The sequence below is a fragment of the Gouania willdenowi genome, chromosome 17, assembly GCF_900634775.1.
Source record: "Gouania willdenowi chromosome 17, fGouWil2.1, whole genome shotgun sequence".
NCBI lineage: Eukaryota > Metazoa > Chordata > Actinopteri > Blenniiformes > Gobiesocidae > Gouania > Gouania willdenowi.
This window is the reverse complement of record NC_041060.1, coordinates 5,205,867-5,221,266: the sequence shown is the minus strand read 5'-3', so window position 1 is coordinate 5,221,266 and position 15,400 is coordinate 5,205,867. Positions and strand designations below refer to the sequence as shown.

Genomic DNA, 15,400 nt, shown 5'->3' with positions numbered 1-15,400 from the left:
TTATTATCTTATTTAAAATGTATAGAACAGTAATGCACAAAAACAAAATACACTAAATGACACAAAACAAAAACAAATACATAAAATGGCAGAAAAACTCACAAAACAACAACAAAATGCAAAAAAAAAACACAGTTCCTTTGTTGTTTTCCGTTAAAGCTCTGATTGGTCGTTATTCTAACATGAATGTTGATCATGTGACCCTCAGATTAAAAGTTTCTACATCAAAAGTTGTAGAAAATGTAAATCTCTGATTTCTTTGATCTTCATCGTTTTTGAGGGCGTTTCACAGTGGGCGGGGTCAGGGGGGTCGGTGACGTCATCCACACAAAGTTTATAACAAACGCAGCGCGTGCACAGCCCGAGACTCTCTTAAAACCGTGTTGAGCGCGTGTGTGTGCGTGTGATAGTGCGCGCTCCCGTCTGCTGCTTTAAGTTGTGGGGCGACCGTTGTGCGCGCGCACGGAGAAATAAAAGCCCGCGCGCTCTTCCTTTGGGGACACAGCCTCGCGCCTCCTGCCCAGCCTGTTATCCGTGAGTGTGCGCGTGAGCGGACCAGGGAACGCCGACCGAACCAAAGCAGAGGTAAGAAAAGTCATCAATATCAAACATTATTGATCCTCAACTTATTATCGATCTTTGTATTTTACACTTTTTTTTAGTTTTTTTTTACACAAAAACTATCATTTATCAACACATTAAATCATCACAGACACACATTAAATATATAAGAGTAAAATACTCACATTATTTACTCAACACTATCAGAATCAAGTCTTTGATGAAAATAAACTCATCAAATCCATTTATTTATAATATAGAGCTTTTTTTTTTCAAAATCTAATGATATTTTAATCTGTATACATGATCTCTTATTATATTTAGCATACTTTATTTCTAGATAAATGGTTTTGTCACTGAATTTCGCTTTTTATCAATTTAATTATAAAAAAACTCAGTTATTTGTATGTTAACAAGTAAATATCTGCACAATAAGTTTTTCAATAAAGAAATCACTTATTAACTAGCTTTTTTAAAACATTCACAACTCATAATCTTACAGTTTAGATTGTATCCATAACGTTTTAAAGGTTTAAATGTGTCATTTTAAAACCTAATACTACATTTCAGCGTTTCAATTTTTATTTCTTAAATGAAAAAATGAAATATTAATGAATTATATTCTGAATTTCTAAAAAATAAAAAAGAACACATTAAAATTGCAAAAGTCACACAAATATTTTTATTAATAGTGATTTATTTATTTACAGAATAATTCCCTTTATTTAAAACAATTTATGAACAATCGCAGCGTCTGGAGTTTTATATGTGATCATTGGTAAAAGCTTGTTTGGTTTGTAGTGAGAGAAAAAAAAAAGCATTTCACAAATATTACATTTATTTCATAAAAGTCTTGGGAAAATGATCAGAATAAGTCCAACCCATAATATTTAGAGGAAACATTTGTTTTTATTTATGTTTGTATTTAGCTCAATATGGTAATGTGTCTTTCTTAAATGTTGTTTGGTACAAAAACACGTGAATTTACAAGTTTTTAAATTAATTTTCCCTTGAACGTATGCATTCATAGTAATTGCTCTGTTTACACCGAGAAATACTGATTACTTAAACTAAAACATATTTACAGTTTCACGTTGAGCTCAAATAATCTTTGATGTTTAAAATAATGGGTTTTTTTATTAGAAAAAAAATGATTTTAATCTGTAACTATAAGAATATTCTGTCCTTTTCATGTAAGAGCAACAAACATCAAGTCAGTCAATGTTAAAAGGAAGGAAAAATCCTATTTATTCAGATGATTCGTTTGTATTTTTGTCATTGCTGTGTGCAGTTTTTTGGATTCATGCATTCATTCTTTTTGTCTCATTGTCGTTGTTGTTTTGTGGCGTGTGTGTGTGTGTGTGTGTGTTGTGCGTCCTCAGCCCATGGCCTCCTCTGCACGCTGCAGCTACCTTTGGATGCTGGCTGCGGCTGCGTATGTGTCGCTGGTTTGTGCAGCCGACTGCAGGAAGGAGTGCGCATTGTGTGTGTACCGACTGCTGGGAGCACAGAGCGCCTTCCCCACTCTGGTAACACACACACACACACACACACATCATCTTCAGAAAGTAACAGCAGTCCAGTATTAAAGTGTTTTTGGTTGAACCGTATCAAAAAATGAACTTTAAGAAGGATTAAAACATCTACAGGAGTAACTAAACCCCTGCGTTTTGCTGAGCTGCCACTAGGAGGGAAATTCAAAAAAATGCCTTGATTATGATTACTGCTGTAACAGTAAGACACGCCCACTCTGTCAGCCCATAGCGCTGTGTGCAGAGACAGACGATAATACACACAATGATGTGTCTGTACACACACACAGCGAATTCACAAGCTGAGATTTGTCACTACAGCCACAGACACACACACAATCACGACGTGAAGCTCACGCATAGCCTAACAGACACCACTCAGGGGCAAACAGCCCTGCTCTCACACCACCTCACACACATAACAATAAGATACACACACGTCAGCGCACACACAGAGACAGACGGGAACACACTCATAGCTTGATGAACCCTCTGATTAGACCAGAATCTGCTCCTTATATAGAAGCACCGAGTCAAAAACATCACTGCACCGAACGCTGTGGACTTCCTCAGTTAAGCTGTCAATCAATGCTCAATGAGGGCTGTGATTGGAGGAAACCCTCCTCCCTCCTCTCAGCTTTTATAGGAGGGGCGGGGACAACAGTGAAAGTTGGTGACGCAGAGGAATCTCAAAGAATCTGTTTCAGCCAATTGCAAAATTCACTGGTAATAGCCGGCGTTCAACCCTTAGTGGCCAGTAACTCTGACATTTTACAACCAAAAAATGTAAAATTAAAATATTTCTACTAAAATGTGAAGAGTGGGACTAGGATTAATAAACAGCACTACTTAATACCCAAACAGATATGTATTCAGCAGAAAAAAGCAGGTTTGGGGTTTAGTTACTCTTTAGCATAAATTATTTTCACCTTCAACATCTTCATATAGATAAAAATTAATATCGCAATGTTTTGTCTCAAAATGGTGATATTCAATATGAATCTGAATATTTTTAACTCAATTAAGTCTGTCCAGAAAGACAATTCTGGGTTAATTTTGATGCTGTAAAGTCAGGGCCATCTATAAGTAGGGTTGGGCACCGAGAACTGGTTCCAAATATGAACTGGTTCCTAACGTCCGGTTCCGGAAGCATTACAAAGATGTTTGAATTTTGATTCTTTTTTTTGATTCCTAAATGCCCGCACCAGTTTGTTTCCGCGGCTTGTTCTGTATGTTTATGCTGGGTTTGTATAAGGTGCATTCAAAACACAACTGTAGCGACTGCAGTCTGTGTGTGTGTGTCTGACTACGGTTTGGGGAGCCCTTGCGCCCCCGTGACACATATGGAGAAATGGACCTCATTCATATATTGGTATGTCAACGATTCCGTACCACCAACTGTCGCAATATTTGACTCAAAAATAATTTAAAAACCGACTTTAATAGAAATTGCCAAAAAAAGGGGGGTGGGCCCCTAATTGAATTGTGCAAAACCTAATCTTAATCTACATTGAATAACCTTTGAAACGATATATCACACGACTATGTTCCCATAAATTTCAAAATCACTGGCAATGGGGGGTGGGCCCCCGGGCCCATTTAAAAAAAAAAAAAAAAAAAGACCTCCGAGCACCTCATTATATTCATTCATAGATTATTTATACCAAACCGCATTCCGATCTAACGAGAACTAACTGAGGAGTAGTCATTTGAAAAATGGGGACCCCTGGCGCCCCCGTGACACGTACAGGGTAATGGGCCCCTTTTATATATTGGTATGTGCCAATGATTTGGTATCACCAACCGTCGTAATATTTGACTGGCATATAAATGAGAAATCGACTTTCATTTTTCTTTTCTTTTGGTGTCCCTTGGGGCCCCCTGGGCCCCAAATCGAAAATTGGGTTCAAAGCATCGATGCGTACACATCCATAGATTATACCTACCGAATTTCAGCCTGATCCATTCACGAGTAACAGAGGAGTAGTGATTTTAACTAGTGTACACAACAACAACAAGAAGAACAAAGGGAGTGGTGTTTTGAGTTTGGTCGCCCGGCCTAAAAAGTGGTAAAAAGGGTTCAAAGTGTAATAATAAAAAATAATAAAAATAATCATGAAATATGGTGAAAGTAGATTGAAAGTGACAATAATGGGTCAACATATGTGGCATTGGGTGGAAAAGTGGTGAAAAGGGTTTATTAGTGCTGAAAATGTCTTAAAAGTGGAAAAACAAATTGCAGAAAAGGCATTGGAATGTGATGGTGAAGTGGTAGAAATAGGAGTAATGTAACAAAAATGCATTAAAAGGAGCAAAAATGCAGAAAAAGGATAAAAAAATAAGCAAAAATGGGCTCAAATTGTTCAAAAATATATTCTTAGTTTATTGAAGGCATCTGGGGACCCACTCCAACTGACCCCAAGGTTGAGAACCCCTGCTCTAAGGGACAGCACGTGTGAGTGAGTTCTGTTTCTATGGCTTGTTTAAAATAAGTATTTTGATACAAAATAAGCTATGAAATAAAAAATGGTAAAATAGAAATGTGGATATATTGCCCAGCCCTAGCTGTAAAGCCATGGTTATATATGTGTGTTTCTGCTCATACACACAGACTGTCCCACCCTGAGGTGCCAATAAGTCCTCAATTCAATTTTCCTCTTCATTAACCCTCTCAGCAGTGAAAGCTCAGCAGGAATCCTCTGTGTCGACCATTAAAGGGGAATTTCTCCAGCGGCTCCAATAAGAGCCAATCCAATGACATGTTGTATCCCCCCCTCCAGGGTCTCAGCAGATACCTGAGCTCTGATTAAACCCCCGCCTCGCCCCTATTAATGGAGTGCTAGAGACACTCTCAGAGCTTCTCATCACAGCGTTTACTGCACGAGACATCATCTCACAGAACAGCTGTCATACCCAAAATACACAAAATGACAAAAAAACACACATTTAGAGAAAAATACACAAAATGGCTCCAAAAAATGCACAAAATTACAGAATGATACACAAAAACAACGAAAAACCACAAAATGACAAAAGAAACATTGAACACATTTGAGGAAAACACACAAAATGATCCCAAGGAATGCACAAAAAGACAGAAACATATGTGAAAACAACCACATAAATACAAATAACTACATAAAAATGTACAAAATGACCACAAAATGATCTACACAAAAGTCAGAAACACACACGAAGATGACAAAAATATGCAAAAGGAAAACAAAAATACACAAAGTTTCTCCAAAAAAACACACAAAATTACAGAAAGATTCACAAAAACAGGAAAAATATAAACATAACGACAAAAGAATCGACAAAAACTTACAAAATGACAAAAAAAACGCACCAAATTAGAGGACAATACACAAAATGACTCCAAAAGAGAACATAAATACACATAATGACAAAACAACCACAAAAATACAAAATGACTTCAGAAACACCCAAGTTGACGACAAGAATGTTCAAAAGGGAAACAAAAGTACACAAAATGACAAAAAACCTCACAAAAGTACAAAAAAATACACAAAAAGTACACATAATGACAGAAAAATAGACAACACTACACAAAAACACACAAAATGAAAGGAAATTACACATAATGACAAACACATAAAACAACAAAAACCCACAAATCCTTTGTTCATTCTGTATTAAAGCACAGATTGGTCATTATTCTTCATCACATGTCAAACTCAAGGTTCGGGGGCTAAATCCAGCCCTTTAGAGCATCCAATCTGTCCCGCAGGAGGAAGTAAAAACAACAGAAAACATGAATCATTGTGTAAATTATTAAATAATTAACTTGTGTACTATATGTCTCAGTCCTTCCAAATACATAAATTAAATAAAACTACACAATATTTGTACAGTTTTCCCACATTTACATCACATGATCAAGTTCTTTTTAAACTCAAATTGTTGAAAGAAATCTTAGTTTTCCCAAAACTCCTGAAAATTTTCTCCAAATATTTCACCAAATTTCCTTAAAGTGAAAAAAAATTGGTCACAAAATCCAAGAAATCTGTCACTTAGTGATTTTATATTGTCTCTGACTTACAGACTTTATGTATAATTTAAACGTGGAACTGCAAACATTGGACCATTAATGTTGTTTTTACCTCATGTGAGATCAAAGTGCTCCGTGTTCTGAGGGGTGTTCCATAAAGGAGGGTTAACAAACTCTGAGTCTATCCATAAACTCTGGGTCAACATACCCCGCGATGGGAAACTCTGGGTATCTGATTCCATTAAAGCTGGTATGAAGTGGGTCAATCAACCCTGAGTATGTAAACCTTGGGTTACTGACGTGCACGCGCGCGATAAAAAGCCATCATCAATGGATCAAAGATGAGTCGAGCTGCCATGGCAACCACCCAGAAAATAGTGATTTATTCACCGTAATGGGTGAAATAAGACGGTGTTTGATGAATATGAGCCTGTTCTAAAGGTGCATTGAGTCTTCAGTGACTATAGTGGCTTAAATCACCCTTAATTAGTCACACTTTTTGGTCGCTTCATCACTTTATTGCTTCAGTGACGTGACGAGCGGTGAATAATATGAATAAAATGTGTCTGAGGAGACGTGTCATCAGCATAGGATGGCTGCATAGAGAGTCCTCCTGTTACACTGGATATAAAGACAGTAAATGCCGCTTGATATTGCATCATTTATATTGATTTTTAATGTAATATTGTCGCCAGAATCATCTCAACGTCCTAAAAATTGTCATAAATAAACACTGAAGCAGGACGCGAACCCACGACCCATCACTTCCACACGCAGCATCACAACTCACTGTGCCATCACACCTTCAAAGAGCCGCGATCTACAGATTTAACTGTATAACAATATAAAACAACAATCAAGCCTTAAAAGAAAAAAAAAAAATGTCAAGCAACTCAACATTAGTAATGATGTGAACACGTCTGTGGTGTGTGATGTTACTAATGTGTTTCAGAGAAAAGTGTTAAGGTTCATTAAAGTGTTCAGAAACGGTGTTCAGGTGGGCGGAGCCAGGTAGAAACCCAGGGTTTCTTTGATAAAACCTGCCAGCGACCAGGTTTAGTTCACGGACAATGTTGTCATGGTAACATACTCGGAGAAGAGCAGCTCCGTTCCCTCAGTATCAGACAGCTGTTGAGTACTGACTAGTTACAGTAGTATGAGTAACTCTGACACGCACTTGAAGCGTGTGGTGTTGGAAAACAGCTGGTGATTGTGTTAACTGGTGACTCAGTCTGAGTGGTAGCTGGTTAGGCTGAGGTCAGTCATCAGATGACACAGACACCAGTTTTAGCAGAGCAGCGTGTGTGTGTGTGTGTGTGTGTGTGGGGGTGTGTGTGTGTGTGTGTGTGTGTGTGTGTGTGTCTGTTCCTCCATCCCCTGCCTTTATGAACGTCTGAGATGAGTTTGCAGGTTCTCTGCAGGGATTTATTAACGTCTCTTTATTGTAGAGCAGAAACTCCTCCACGTCCCAAAAGTGTCTTTTAATCAGAAAAATGCTGTGATTCAATTTCCATTCTCACTCAGGAGCTCCACTGTTCCACCATCAACACACCACACTTTACCCCATCAGCTCCAATGCTGCACACACACACACACACACACACACACGCATGAAATAACACAAAATCAGCTGAAGAAATAGCTTGTTTTGTTGTTATTTTGTGTCACATTGTTGATTTTGTGTTTATTTGGTTGTTATTTTCTCCCGCCACAAATGTGGAAGGGGGGATATAGGTTTGAGCTCCGTCCATCCGTGCATGCGTCCGTGCATCCGTGCGTCCTATTTAAATGAGACAGCTTTTCTCAGAAACCGTTTAAGATACGATTACCAAATTTGGTGTGTGGTTTCAGGGTATCAATACCTTGATGGAGTTTGAAAATGAGGAGTGTGCAATTATTTTTTTTCGCAGTTTTTGCCCTTTTCTGTTTTTTTTACTCTGTTCGAGGTATCTTCAAAGGGGACAGCTTTTCTTAGAAACCGTTTAAGATAGTTAGTAATTTTATATTCTGATGTGATAATATTTTCTTATGTGTACATCTAACTTCTTAGATTTGGGACATTTAGGAAAAGGTTGTGAGTTATAATGAGAACCACTCTGGTGGGGGATGTTGATGACTATGTCTTTTTGTTTCTTATTGTTCTTAGTTTTTTTGCCATTTGTGTACATTTGTGTATTGTGTTAATCCTTGTCATTTTCTGTCGTTTTTTTGTTGTTTTTGTTGTTTTTGTGTTTTTCTGGTTGTTTTTGTCTCTTGGTTTACTTTGATGATTTTTTTATTTTCTGTTGTGATCACTCTTTTTGGTGTGCGTTTATATGAATTTTTTGTTTTGTTTGTATCCTATTTTTTTGTTGTTTGGCGTTTTTCTTATTATTTTGCCCCCTTGTTGTTTTTTGTGTTGTTTTTTTCTATTTATTTTGTGTCTCATGGTTTACTTTAATAGTTGATTTTCTTGTTGTTTTCAGTCCTTTTGGCATTTGTTTATGTACTTTTGTGTATTTTTGATTATCCTTGATGTCATTTTTTGTCATTTTTGTTGTTCATGTTTTGTCTTTTTTATTTTTTGTCTCATTTTTGTTGTTTTGTATTTTTATCTTTATTTTTAGTATTATTTTTAATAGTTTCATCTCTTTGTTTACTTTGATGATTTTTTAATTTATTGTCATTTTCACTCTATTTGGAATGCGTTTGTGTATTATTTGTATCTTTGTTGTCTTTTTTTGTTGTGTGTTGTTTTTTCTGGTTATTTAGTGTCTCTTGGTCTACTTTTCTTCTTTTTTTTTTGTTCATGTACTTTTGTGATTTTTTTGTGTCCTTGATGTCATTTTTTTGTCTTTTTTGTGTGTTTATTACCATTGTTACTGATGTTTTATTAAAATAGATGAGCTGAACGCAAACTAGTCAGTACTCAACAACGGGTTATTTCATCAACGTGTTTTTCTTTACCTGCAATGATCCAACTGTGCAGATCTCTTTTTCACACAAATCAACGTGTTCTTAAAACAACCAGACTTACCTGGTTTAGCCCCGCCCCCTCTCACCACGCTGCTTTTCCCATGTCATCAAACTCTTCTGATCCTGAAGCTGAGTGTCTCAGCCAATCAGCTGCCAGTAGTTATCTTTAGTGCAGACCCGTGAGGTGGATCAGCAGAGGGGTATTCCATAAAGCAGGTTATGTTCTAACTCTGAGTATGTTCAGGCTCAAATGAGGGAAACTCTGAGTATCTCATTCCTAAACGCAAGGTATGTTCTTCTCTGAGTATGTTACCATGGCAACATTGTCCGTGAACTAAACCTGGTCGCTGGCAGGTTTTATCAAAGAAACCCTGGGTTTCTACCTGGCTCCGCCCACCTGAACACCATATCTGAACACTTTAATGAACCTTAACACTTTTCTCTGAAACACATTAGTAACATCACACACCACAGACGTGTTCACATCATTACTAATGTTGTGTTGCTTTACTTTTTTAAAAAAAAATTTTTGTGCAAAGGGTAATTTTCTTTATAACATTGTGGATACAGAGCATTAAGGGAAAGTCACTGAGAGATTGATCTGCATTAAAACATCTACTGACGTCTGTAGTAAAGTTCACTGAATACAAACCTGTGGATAATATAAAGGAGGAGATGATCATTTAAATAAATCCACTTTTAAGGCTTGATTGTTGTTATATATTGTTATACAGTTAAATCTGTAGATCATGCATCTTTGAAGGTATGATGGCGTAGTGAATTGTGACACTGCGCTTGGAAGTGATGGGTCGCGGGTTCGAGTCCTGCTTCAGTGTTTATTTATGACATTTTTTAGGACGTTGAGATGACTGGTGACAATATTACATTAAAAATCAATATAAATGATGCAATATCAAGCGGCATTTACTGTCTTTATATCCAGTGTAACACGAGGGCTCTCTATGCAGCCATCCTATGCTGCTGACACGTCTCCTCAGACACATTTTATTCATATTATTCACTGCTCGTCACGTCACTGAAGCAATAAAGTGATGAAGCGACCAAAAAGTGTGACTAATTAAGGGTGATTTAAGCCACTATAGTCACTGAAGACTCAATGCAGCTTTAGAACAGGCTCATATTCATCAAACACCGGCTTATTTCATCCATTACGGTGAATAAATCACTCTCTTCCGTTTGGTTGTCATGGCAGCTCAAGTCATCTTCGATCCATTGATGATGGCTTTTTATCGCGTGCATGCACGTCAGTAACCCAAGGTTTACATACTCAGGGTTGATTAACACACTTCATACCAGCTGTAATGGAATCCGATACCCAGAGTTTCCCATCGTGGGATATGTTGACCCAGAGTTTATGGATAGACTCAGAGTTTGTTAACCCTCCTTTATGGAATACCCCTCAGGAGAACATGCAAACTCCACACAGAAACACCCCACGACCTTCCTGCTTTAATGAATAAATGTTCATTTGTGATTTAATTTTCTCTTAAAATCACTTGAGTTTCTCCCAAAGAGTGAACGGCTCTGATTTCTTTAATTAATCTCAATGATGAACGATGAGGATTTCAAGTGTTTTTCCCTTCCTGTTGCACAGACACGTGGTTGGTTAGCATCACCTAGTGGTCCACAGCAGCTCTGCAGCACAGTCTGAATGTTCACGTGTTACACAACAGCTGCAAAACACAACAACACAGCAGATTGTGCAGAAATCTATGTCTGCACACTGCACTGTTGTTTTGTGTGTTTTTAGGCTGGGTTACCGTACTCACTTCCTCCTTCTTCTTCTTCTTGTGTACACTAGTTAAAATCGCTACTCCTCTGTTAATCGTGAACGGATCAGGCTGAAATTTGGTAGGTATAATATATGGATGTGTACGCATTGACGCACAGAGCCCGGTTTTTCGGTTAGAAAAAAATAAAGAAAGTCAATTTCTCATTTATTTGCGAGTCAAATATTACGTCGGATGGCGGTCCCGAATCATTGGCACATACCAACGGGCCCCATTTTTCAAATGACTACTCCTCTGTTAGTTCTCGTTAGATCAGAATGCAGTCTGGTATGAATACTTTATGAATGAAAATGATGAGATGCTCGGAGCCCTTTTCTGAAAAGGGGGACCGGGGGCCCACCCCCCATTTTTGGTCATTTCCAATTTTATGGGATCACAGTGATATATCTTTTCAAAGGTAATTCAACATAGATTATAATTATGCCTCACACAATTTGATTAGGAGGCCACCCCCCTTTTTTCTGCAATTTCCATGAAAGTCATTTTCTCCTTTCTTTGTGAGACAAATATTGCGACAGTTGGTGGTACAGAATCATTGACAGATACCATTATATGACTATATGACTGGGGCCCATTACTCAGTATGTGACACAGCGGCACCAGCCGTCAAATGACCACTCCTCCGTTAATGCTCGTTAAATCGGGCTGTAATTTGATATGGATATTCTATGAGCGGATGTCAAAAGCCTCTCTGAGATGTTTTTGAAAAGGGGGGGTGATGGGGGCCCACCCCCTTTTCCAGTCATTTCTTAATTCATTGGAACAGACATAGTCGTGTGATATATCATTTCATAGGTAATTTGACGTAGATTCGCACAATTTCTTTGTTTTACTCGGTCATTTGACTGTATTTTCGGGAACGTGCTATTTGGTGTGGAGACGTTCCGCGGGCCCGGCCGTAGTTCATCAGAACTCATTTAAATGTATTTGTCTATTGTTGTTTTGTGTCATTTTGAAGTGTTTTTGTCTATCTTTATTGTCAATTGTGTTTTTGTGTACATTTGTAAGGATGATTTTGTGAGTTTTTGGTCATGTTGTGTGCTTTTGTGTATTTTTTTATCATTGTTTTGTGTTTTTAGTGTTGTTTTGTGTATTTGTGTTGTAATTTTAAGTGTTTTCGAGTCATTTTGTGCATTGTTTTTGCGATTTTGTGTACTTTTGTTATGGCTTTGTGTGTTTTATTTCCTTTTGTGCATTTTTTTAATCTTTTTTTGTATATTTTTGTTGTTTTCTTTATTTGTGTTGTAATTTTATGTGTTTTTGTTTAATTTTCTATATACATTTTTGATTTTGTGTACTTTTGTAATGGCTTTGTGTGTCTTCTGTCCTTCTTTATCTTTGTTTTGTGTAGTTTTGTGTATTTTTGTGTGTTTTTGTCATTGCTATGTGCAGTCTTTTGGATTCATGCATTCATTCTTTTTGTCGCTTTGTTGTTGTGTGTTTTAATCATTGTTTTGTGTGATTCTGGGGTGTGTGTGTGTGTGTGTGTGTTTGTCTGCTTTGTGTTGATCGATGATGACCTGGTGTGTGTGTGTGTGTCCTCAGACATGTTCGGTGGAATGTGACGGAGCGTTGGATCCTCAGAAGCTCCGTCAGTGTCAGAGCGTCTTATTGGTGGAGGAGGAGGAGGAGGAGGGGGCGGAGCCTCCCAAACCGCAGCAGGAGGAGGAGGTGGAGGGGGCGGAGTCGGCCGAGCATCAACTGGAGAAGAAGTACGGCGGCTTCATGAAGCGCTACGGCGGCTTCATGTCCCGCCGCTCCTCATCTTCATCTTCCTCGTCTTCCTCGGCCACGCCCGAGGATGAAGACGAAGAGGAGAACATCCGCCTGCAGATCCTCAAGGTCCTCAATGAGGGTACGGAACATGGCGGGGGGCCAGGTGATGCCCTAAAGAGGTACGGGGGCTTCATGAGGCGGGCTGACGGCGGCCTGGTGGAGGCGGTGCTGGGGCGGGGCCTAAAGAAGCGCTACGGGGGCTTCATGAGGAGAGTGGGACGTCCTGAGTGGCTGGTGGACAACAGCAAGGGAGGAGGAGGAGGGATGAAGAGGGCGTGGGAGGACGGAGAGATGAGGAAGAGGTACGGAGGCTTCATGGACTGACAGGACACGCCCCCTGAGGCTGACCACGCCCCCCATGTCTGCTGATGCTCACTGTGTGTCCGTCTGGTGTTCATCATTTTTCTGTTCTCTTTGGTTTTCATGTTATTTATTAAAAGAAGTGATGGATTTGTGCTGAGTCATTGTGTGGTTTCTCCAGCGGTGATTGCAGGTTCTCCGTCAAAGTCAGAGTTTAAAATGAAGCTGATTGGTTCTCTGGCACCCATTGCCTGCTGAAAGATCAATAAATGAATGCATATTAATAAATGTGTTCACAACAAACAAAGGAGAATTACTCATTAAACATGTTTTCAGATTTAGATTTTCAAAATAAAAGTTCATGTGGTGAGATCTGCTGCAGGAGAAACACACAGTAAATACACAAACTAACAGATAATCCTCAGAGTAATACATGGAACATTAGTTATTAATGAGTAATATATTATTAATAATAAACCTCATCATCATGGGAGGAGCCTCTGGACACAGTGTTGCCTTCGAGGTCTGTAGGAAATACATGAATACATCAAAAGTCCATCCCTAGTTTTACACTGATCTGACATCCTAATGTGTGAGGAGCAACTGTTCAAAATGTTTTATGTAAATGAAAGCAGATCCAGTGATGGTTTCCCACTGAGAACATGTATCGTTCACACCTCCTCAGAGTGATTAACAGATAATCATATGTTCTTAGCGTTGATTACTGTAATCAGTGAACGCTTCTCATCGCTTGAGAGAAAAGATCAACACTAAAAAAACAACCTGCACCACACTTTGAACCAATCAGTGAACCCTGAGAGCATAGCCCCGCCCTTTTACATTGACCATGCTGAGTCAGCGCAGCCACACGTAGGGGAACAAAGGTCCCCTACACTCATTATAAACTAACCAAACGTACGGGACTGGTGGCTATGTGCTAAGCTAACCAAACATGTGGGACTAGTTGCTACATGCTAAGCTAATCAAACATGTGGGACTAGTGGCTACGTGCTAAGCTAACCAAACATATGGGACTGGTGGCTTCATGCTAAACTAACCAAACATGTGGGACTAGTGGCTACGTGCTAAGCTAACCAAACATATGGGACTGGTGGCTTCATGCTAAACTAGCCAAACATGTGGGACTAGTGGCTACGTGCTAAGCTAACCAAACATATGGGACTGGTGGCTTCATCAGAATCAGAATCATCTTTATTCGCCAAGTGTATGTTGTACACACGAGGAATTTGACTCGGTCAACTGTGCTCTCTCCAATAGTGAAAACAAAAATTTTTCAACAATAAACAATCAGCTAGAAAAGATGAAAATAAGTATAAACATAAGTATAAATATAAACAGTAGTTAGACTAGAATGTGCAAATAACAAGATGATAATAATAATAATAATAATAATAATAATAATAATAATAATAATAGTATAAAAAAATAATTAAATAGATACAAAATAAAAATAAAAAAATAAGATAAAAGAAGGAAAATAATAGAAAAGAAAGATAATAATAAAATATAATAATAATAAAAGGAAAATAGTGCAGTAGAGCATTGATAAGTAGTGCAGTAGAACATTTAAATTAAAGGTATGTACATGAACATTCTCAGTGTCAGATTGATCCAGGGTTGTTATGTTTGGTTCCAGGGTTTTTTCACAGAAACAGGACTGACACTCTTTGACTGTTTAGTGTTGATCAGAGTGACAGCCTGGGGGAAGAAACTGTTTTTATGGCGGGTTGTTTTGGCGTACAGTGATCTGTAGCGTCTGCCAGAGGGGAGGAGTTTAAACAGATTGTGTGCAGGGTGGGAGGGGTCTGCAGTGATGCTACCTGCCCGTTTCCTGACCCTGGACAGGTATAAGTCTTGGATGGAGGGCAGATCAACACCAATGATCTTTTCTGCAGTCCTGACTATCCTTTGTAGTCTGTGTCTGTCTAGTTTGGTTGAAGATCCAAACCAGACAGTGATGGAGGTGCACAGAACAGACTGAATGATGGAGGTGTAGAACATGATCAGCAGCTCCTGGGGCAGGTTGAACTTCCTCAGCTGACGCAGGAAGTACATCCTCTGCTGTGCCTTTTTCCTGGTTGAGTCTATGTGGGAGGTCCACTTCAGGTCCTGTGAGATTGTGGATCCCAAGAACCTGAAGGAGTCCACGGTAGCCAATTCCCTATTTAAAATGGTAAGGGGGGGGAGTGGGGGGGGATTTCTTCTGAAGTCCACTGTCATCTCCACGGTCTTGAACGGGTTCAGTTCCAGGTGGTTCTGACTGCACCAAAGAGCCAGCTGTTCCACCTCCCGTCTGAAGGCAGACTCGTCCCCGTCCCGGATGAGACCGATGACGGTGGTGTCATCTGCAAACTTCAGGAGTTTCACAGAGGGGTCCCCTGAGGTGCAGTCATTGGTGTAGAGGGAGAATAGCAGTGGGGAGAGAACACACC

The 15,400-nt window shown here is 39.0% G+C and overlaps 1 protein-coding gene across 1 annotated transcript; it reads left to right on the top strand.

Moving 5' to 3' along the window:
- Positions 1 to 377: 377 nt before the first annotated feature.
- penka (proenkephalin a) lies at positions 378 to 13,040 on the top strand. Its single transcript, XM_028473209.1, has 3 exons — positions 378 to 585; positions 1,944 to 2,090; positions 12,417 to 13,040. The coding sequence occupies exons 2-3, from the start codon at positions 1,947 to 1,949 to the stop codon at positions 12,969 to 12,971; spliced, it is 699 nt and encodes a 232-aa protein (XP_028329010.1). The 5' UTR covers positions 378 to 585; positions 1,944 to 1,946; the 3' UTR covers positions 12,972 to 13,040.
- Positions 13,041 to 15,400: the final 2,360 nt, after the last annotated feature.